Source organism: Amphimedon queenslandica, unplaced genomic scaffold (genome assembly GCF_000090795.2).
Source record: "Amphimedon queenslandica unplaced genomic scaffold, v1.1 AMPQUscaffold_13306, whole genome shotgun sequence".
In the NCBI taxonomy this organism is placed as follows: domain Eukaryota; kingdom Metazoa; phylum Porifera; class Demospongiae; order Haplosclerida; family Niphatidae; genus Amphimedon; species Amphimedon queenslandica.
Window position 1 is genome coordinate 89,917 of NW_003546458.1, and position 7,831 is coordinate 97,747.

At 39.7% G+C, this 7,831-nt stretch overlaps 1 protein-coding gene across 1 annotated transcript in view; it reads left to right on the forward strand.

Moving 5' to 3' along the window:
* The first annotated feature begins 18 nt into the window (after nt 1-18).
* Nucleotides 19-7,831, forward strand: part of LOC100631791 (leucine-rich repeat serine/threonine-protein kinase 1-like) — a 15,270-nt gene continuing 7,457 nt past the window's right edge. Inside the window, exons 1-12 of the mRNA XM_019998738.1 lie at nt 19-349; nt 854-885; nt 1,018-1,056; nt 1,141-1,321; nt 1,575-1,625; nt 1,755-1,866; nt 2,761-5,217; nt 5,597-5,821; nt 6,289-6,509; nt 6,618-6,748; nt 6,889-7,011; nt 7,364-7,465. Coding sequence (XP_019854297.1) covers nt 142-349; nt 854-885; nt 1,018-1,056; nt 1,141-1,321; nt 1,575-1,625; nt 1,755-1,866; nt 2,761-5,217; nt 5,597-5,821; nt 6,289-6,509; nt 6,618-6,748; nt 6,889-7,011; nt 7,364-7,465 — 3,882 coding nt within the window. The 5' untranslated portion in view covers nt 19-141. The remainder of the gene's footprint in view (nt 350-853; nt 886-1,017; nt 1,057-1,140; nt 1,322-1,574; nt 1,626-1,754; nt 1,867-2,760; nt 5,218-5,596; nt 5,822-6,288; nt 6,510-6,617; nt 6,749-6,888; nt 7,012-7,363; nt 7,466-7,831) is intronic.

Genomic DNA, 7,831 nt, shown 5'->3' on the forward strand with positions numbered 1-7,831 from the left:
TTTTTAATTTAATGATGATAGGAGGAGCCATAGGAGTGGTTTTCTACTGGAAATGGCTGCGGACTAGAGTTTGTAAACCTTCCTCTCCTACTCTAATTCTCTACCTCTCTTTGAGCTCTATTGTCCTTTCCTATCGCGGGAATGTCTGGAAAAGAGAATGTGTACGCGCCTAGCGACGTCACGGAGGACCTCACGGCTGCTGCGATGTGGGGCGACGTCGCATTGCTAGAGAGCCTTCTCTCAAACGGAGCAGATCCGAACCTTCCCAACTCCCAGGGAAACACAGCACTACACGTCGCTTGCTATTACGGGGAAAGAGAATGTGCTAGTATTTTGCTCCACTATAAAGGTATGCACTGATGGGAGAGATAGAGGGGCCAGGGAAGGGGTTCAACATAATGGCTGGCTGTGTCTGTCTGGGTGTGGTTTAATTCATTTTTGCTTTGAGCCAGTAGATTTTCTTGAGCCGGGAAATTTACGATCTACGCTGGTGCAAATTTAAAATTAAATTCAGCAATTTTTTAATTTACATGTACGGATATACATGTATGTATGCTACAAGTCTATTATGTAAAGTGATTATCGTTGTTTTGTTAAAAGACCGTTTATAAATTCAATGGGCATTATGTTAAAAACAATTTTAGGAAGGTGTACATATTAGTGTAGTAATGCGTGATTGTCACCTATTAGTAGATGACCACTTGTTTGTTTATGAGAAAAAAGGAAAGAGAGAGGAGGGAGGGAGAGAGAGGAGGGAGGGAGGGAGGGAGATCATTATATACAGTGAGAAAGAAGGAGTATGTTATTTACATGTAGTTTGAATGAAGCGTTGTTATTCTTTTTTCTTTTGTAGCTGAAGTTAATGCCAAAGGAGCAGAAGGAAAGGTATATACTTATTATACATAAGTACATATAAGCAACTGTCATATACACACACACATACACATACACTTGCTCACACTTGCTCTTTTTCCCATACACTGTTCCTCTCATTCTCCCTCTCTCTTATCTTAATAGATACCACTTCACAGGGCAGTGCTGGGCGTGTGTGTATTGGTAAGTACAGCTTCCTTTCTCTTCTTCAAGTTTCTCTGTTGTTTCCCTCTCCCTTACTCTGAGCTTATTTATTATTTATTTCAGGAGCCCGGCCCAAAGTATCAGAGCCGTGAGCAGATCAGCGAGAATCAGATTGATCTGGTGAAACTTTTGGTCGGTAACGGCTCCAAAGTAACATTCCACGATGGCTATGGTGACACTCCTTATGATGCAGCCTTGCAGTGCGACTTTTATGAATGTGCTGAACTCCTTTCAGATCTAGCAAGTACATCTCACAGTACATGCTGCATGTACAATGTACATGTACCATTATGTGATATGTATCTTTTTATGGTGTTGCATACTTTCATACAATGTGCTTCATTGTACTATCATTATTACCATGACATTGGAATAGAATTTGGTTTTATTTCAGTGTTTTGTATGCATCAAAAAGTCCAATTTCTCATGCATTTGATAGGCTGCACTAGCTTATAGTATAATCATCTTTATATTTCGCTTTTAATTTTTTATTGCAGAAGCAGAAGAGCAAGAAGAAAAGAGGCACCAGTTCTTCAAAAATATAGACGGTGATTTATGATTTTTTCTGTTTATATTATCTATGTCATATACATGTACTTTTGCTTATGCTTATTATTATTATTATTATTTATTAATAATAATAATTATCGTTATGATTTCACTGTTAATTTTTGTAGATGCATACGACGCATGTAAAGTTGGCGATTTAACTAAAGTGAAGGAGCTGATGCCCGGTATAGTAGTAATGATAAATGAATGCAAGAAAGAATACATGACACTACTCATGATGTAAGTGTTGTCTAGACACATGCACAGGTGTATCTCATCCACTTGGATCCATTTGTAATGTTTTATTGTCAATATAGTCTGCACTGCATTGAGCATTGAGTTTATTCTTTAAGTAAAATTAATGCTTGAGCTTGAATATTGATACTGCATATATTTTCAATGACACATAAACTTGGTCATTTTGTATATTATATATATATCCACACATTGCTCTTTTGATTCCATGTACATGTATTATTATGTACATGTACATGTATTATTGTAATTCCTTGATGTGAAAACTATATTTTTTTTATAATTGACTGTTAAGAAGTTTATTCATTTCTTTAAAAGTATAACTGCATTTACTTATTTTGGTTGTGTGTATGCGTGCACTGTTGACTAAGAGATTAAGCAAATGTATACTTAGTGTAATAACTTGTGTATTGGGTATTGTAATCATGAATGTTAGTTTGGAATTCAGAGGGTGGACTGATATTAAAGAGTACTTTCAGTTTGTGGTTGCACCTATCAATACTGCTATCCAGGCCAAACTGGTATTACTTGACACTTTAAGAAAACTACATATACACCTACTATACATTGTACAGTGTAATCTGCTCCATCATCACATTGCAGCCTGCTAATTAATTAAAAGCTAACAAGGGTATCACCCTCCTCACCCTACCATTAGCTACAGTGTGTATATGTACCGTGAATCATCATGTTGTGTTTGCTATATACTACCGTATTATTTTAATGATAAAGTTTAAAAACAACATTCTATACATTGTACTATCATGTTTATTTAGTTTGTCAACTTAGTCTACTATTCTCTTATCTCTCTCTTTCCCTCTCTCCCCTTTTTCTCCCCCTCTCTCTCTCACTTTCTCTCCCTCTCTATCTTTCTCTTAGTGCTAGTCGTGAAGGTCACTCAGCTATAGTAGACTATCTCATTGATATTGGAGCTAAAGTCACACACACTCTTGGCTCAACTGCAAAGACAGCTCTTCATTATGCAGCGGAGAACGGTCACGCTGATGTCATCAAGACGCTAATAAAGAGACTCCCAAGGATACTACTTTATGAAGAATCACCAAAAGGCAGTTCGCTTCACTTAGCAGCTCGTAACGGTCACGCCGATACTGTCAAGGTCCTACTTGACGTTGCTTCCGGCTTGTTCCCTCCTACTCCCGAGAGAAAGGACTCCTCCTCGTTAGATGAGCCAGTACTCCCACCTGATGCTAGTGTCAATGTATTCTCTCACAGTCAAGCCGAAGGACGGACTCCTTTACATGAGGCAGTCATTGGAGGTCATACTGACATTGTTAGTATGTTTGTTAAGTGGATTAGAGAGAACCAGCTCAAGAAGCCAGTGGCCCTCGGCCTCTCTCCCTCTTCTGCTCTCTCTAATTCGCAAGTTCCAGTCTCTCCAAGAACACCAACCACTCCCTCGTCTCATGGACTAGGACTACATGCACGTGCCTCGTCAGGTTCATCATCAAATCCATTGGATATAATGACAGAAATGGGCCGTACTCCGTTGCACGAGGCCTCGAGACTAGGTTTTACTGAAATGATAGAGATCCTTCAAGAAGGCGGAGCTGATGTCAATGCCATAATGAGGCCGTCACTTGATCGAAGTGCCAATGCTGATCTGACTGCGCTGGTACAGGCTGCAATGACTAACGACGTTAAAATGGTTCGGTTCCTCCTTCAACATGGTGCGACTGATGCAAGATTAAAAGCACTGACTCGTGCAATGCGAATGCCTTATCACGACGTCGTTGGTCTGCTATTGTGTTACAATGGAAGTGTGACCATTGATTCCAGTAACATGGAGTTAAGGAAGAGATTAGGTAAGGCAAGCCCATCCTCACCATTGCTCCTTGCTGTTAACTGGGCTAGTAAGAAGTTGCCCTACATCACTCCGCTGTGGATCGATATGGTACTGATTGAAGCACCGTCCTATCTAAACAAACCAAAGGCAGAGTCCTACGCACTCTCTCAGCTTAACATCTCTGATAATAAACTCAATGAGCTACCGGTAGCCATTTTCCAATTGAAGAACCTCCTCCGTCTTGAATTGAATCGTAACAATATATCATCGCTCCCTGTCTCTGATGACTGGGAGTGTGATAGCCTGGAGCATATTGACATGTCACACAATCAGTTGACGTCCCTCCCTCCTTTACTATTCACACTACCCGAGCTAAAGGAGCTTTGTGCTAATAACAATGCTATACGGGACGTCCCCATTGAAGTATGGAAGGCTCCTAAACTACAAAAACTGCTCCTGCAAAAGAATCGACTCGAGTCCTTCCCATCCCCGTTCCTCTCGCCCGACTCTGGTTTTGGTACGCTAGAGGGTATGTCATCTGATGGTCAGGTCCTTCACAGCTCATTCAGTGTTCCTGACTCGTCACTCTATCCCCACACTCCTGTCTCTCCTCCCTTTGAGGCCCACACTCCTTATTCTGGCAGGAAGGACTCTATTCATTTCCTCCAGCAGTCCTATATACCACACGTGCAATCTAGCCCAGTGATGTCACAGAGTGGGATAACTGATCGTCGGGTCTCTCTCCCTCCTCCTCATAATATTCGTAGGAGCAGACTAAGAGAGCTATTTGATGCCACGGACACTGATGAAGACCCTTTTGATGATTACGAGATTGCCGGTATTGTTGATAGCACTACCAGTGGCAACAAAGAGGGTAAGGTTCTCTTTCAGTTGGAAACTCTCGATTTATCGTATAATGAATTGACCCTTATACCTCAAGGGCTCTGCTGTCTCGCACCTAAACTACTAAAGCTCCACCTTCATCACAATAACCTCTCATCTCTCGGGACCATCACCGACTATCCATCGGAGATTGAGTTGATTGACGGGTGTCATAATCAACTCACGTCTGCTGTTGCTCCTGCCAGGCCTAGAGAGAGTCTTAGGAACCTCACTTGTGCTCAGAAGCTCCTTCAGTTTGCTCAGGAGACCATGACTCCCACTCGATGCTCTCACCGTAACCACAGAGTTCTCCGAAAGCTCGGGTACCTTAAATTAGCACACAATAAGCTAGTTGATGTCCAGCTCTTTCGTACGACGGAGAGAGACCACGGGACTGACCTTACCTCATCTATTGATGAGGGTCGCTTCAGTAGACGCTGTAAAACTGGAGGCATGGAGATGTCCATCATGCATAAGGATTTCACCAAGAGTTCTTTTGGTACGCCACTAAATAACAGAATAAAAGGATCTTCAGTGAGTTCCACTGATGATGGACCATCCAGTGATGATAAGAAACCCGACTCCAGCTCAGTTGAAGTCCTTTATTGTCTCTATCCTCAACTCTCAACACTAGATCTGGGACACAACAAGTAAACTCATTAAACACCTATTGCATTTACTGTTACATATTCCTTAACATTACGTGTCGTATGTATTGTTATTGTGGTCGTACACAGTGTATCGTGTAGTCTGACAAGCATTGAACAGTCTATTGTTGTTGATTGTATGATACTTTGTATTATCAATCATACCACCTGTCACTTAACAATTTCTCCCCCCTCTCTCTCCCTCTCCCCCTCCCCTCTCTCTCTTTCCCTCTCTCTCTCCCTCCCCTCTTTCTCCCCCTCTCTCTTCCCCCCCTCTCTCTCTCTCTCCCTCTCCCTCTCTCCCTCTCCCTCTCCCCCTCTTTCTCTTTCCCTCTCTCTCCCCCTTCTCTCTCCACCTCTCTTCCCCCCTCTCTCCCTCTAGGTTACGATCTGTTCCCTCGCATATTCATCTCATTTCATCGCTAGCAGTTTTAACTATCAGTCATAATGCTAGTATTGATACTCTTCCTTTGGAATTGAGTAATCTTGAGGGGCTCTGGAGTCTAGAGTATGATGGCGTACCGTTGACTAATCCACCTGCTAGTGATCTTGATAAGTTTAGATCAGCCTCGGACAAGCTACTTTATATGAGATCATTGTTGCATGAGTAAGTCAAAAATATTACTACATAGGGCTATGGTTTTCATGGAAAATGGGTAGGAGAGAATTTTTCATTTCTATAATTTTTTTCTGATGCGTATACATGTTTTTATGTTGTGTAGAAAGTTTGAGCTGATTCTAATTAAAATTAAATTTTGTATGAATTGTTAAAGTTGCTCCAAAATCGAGCAAAAGTCCCTGTACTATAGTACAGGGTCTTCGGCCAAATTTCATCAAAATTGACTGAAAAAGAATTCTCCATTTTTATAATTTTTTCTGATGCATATACATGTTTTTATGTTGTGTAGAAAGTTTGAGCTGATTCCGATCAAAATTGAATTTTTTTACAAATTTTAAAAATTATTTTAAAATTTGCAAATATCAGTAGCAACAAATAGAACATTAGTGACACCCCCGAAATTTCCTCATGATATGTTAGTTATATTGACCCTATTTCTATTTTTTATTTTACAGTGCTAAACCCTATGAGAGTATGAAGCTAATGCTTGTGGGTCTACAGAAACAAGGAAAGACGACATTACTGACCAGACTACGTGAAATCAATGAAGTGAGGACTCCAATATCAACCTTTAATGAGAGGAAGGAGGGAGAGACAGTATCAGCAGCTGTGTCACTGAAACCAGGCGGTATTACTGGGGCTTCATCCTTCTTTAGAAGAATCGGATCAAGAGATGGTAATTGAACTCTTTCCTTTTATTTGTCCCTTTTTTAAATTTTCACTTAAATCCCATTCTTCTTTTTGTTGACTTGTTCTTTTTACATCTTCTTTCTCTTTCCTTCAGCTCCGTTGTCTACTGTTGGAGTTGATTTGGGACTTTGGAAGTATCGGAAAGACCTAGAGCCTTCATACCGTGGGAAAAAATCCGTACCATTGAGAAGTGTCACTTTTTATACCTGGGATTTTGGTGGTCAGGTAATTAATAATAATATACATGTACAATGTACATCTCTATTTTGTGTAAAATTGTATATGTAAGCCATCAATATTGATTACTTATTTTTGGTTTTGGCTAAAAAATATACAACTGATTGCAATAAATATTACTATTATAGGAGGAGTATTATGCCACTCATCAGTGCTTCCTGTCTAACCGTTCGCTGTATCTCGTTATATTCAACGTATGTGATGGAGAGGACGGGATTGATAGCCTTGAGCTCTGGCTACACAATATTCAGGTACGAGTGTATTATTAGTGTTAATGTATTATTAGTGTTAATGTATTATTAGTGTTAATGGTGTGGTTAGGATAATAATGTGTGTAGTAAGCAATTAGCGATACAGGAATAGGCTTGGGTTTGTTTTTCTTGTTTGTCTTAGGCTATTAGTAAAGTTCATGTAAACAGAACATTAGACCTAATTGGCTATTGCAAATGGAATATAGCCGTATAGTTAAGTTATGCTTGTTGTGTTTGTCCCTATACAGTATATAAGCAAACATTCGTGATTACTATTATTGGGACTGACTGGTAGTCTATAATATAATTTATAATCATGACTAATGAAGTGTATTCTTTTTATATTCAATAGGCAAGAGCTCCGGAGTCTCCAGTCATTATTGTTGGCACTCATTCTGATCTGTTGAAAGAGGATAAGGAGCAGAGGAAACAGGAACTGACTAACTATCTAGAGGTACATGTACATTGTGTACATGTTAAAAAAATATCTCCAAAGCATCATAATATAATAAAATACAGAATATACATGTACTTATGTGTGTCTGAGATAAAAGTTTAAATATTATACAGAAGATATAGTATATACATGTAGTATGTACAATGTATATAGTTTAATAAACCCTCCCATCTGAGAGAGCTTGCTCATGAGAACGGATGTACAGTGCATACATGTACATACATGTAATACACTGCATTTGGGGTATGTATACATGTACATGTATATTGTGTATATGGGATATGGAAGGTCATTAGAGTCTGTTGAAAAATGATTAGGTACATGTACATTTGTGCACATGTGCATTTAAATGTAATTTTCCTG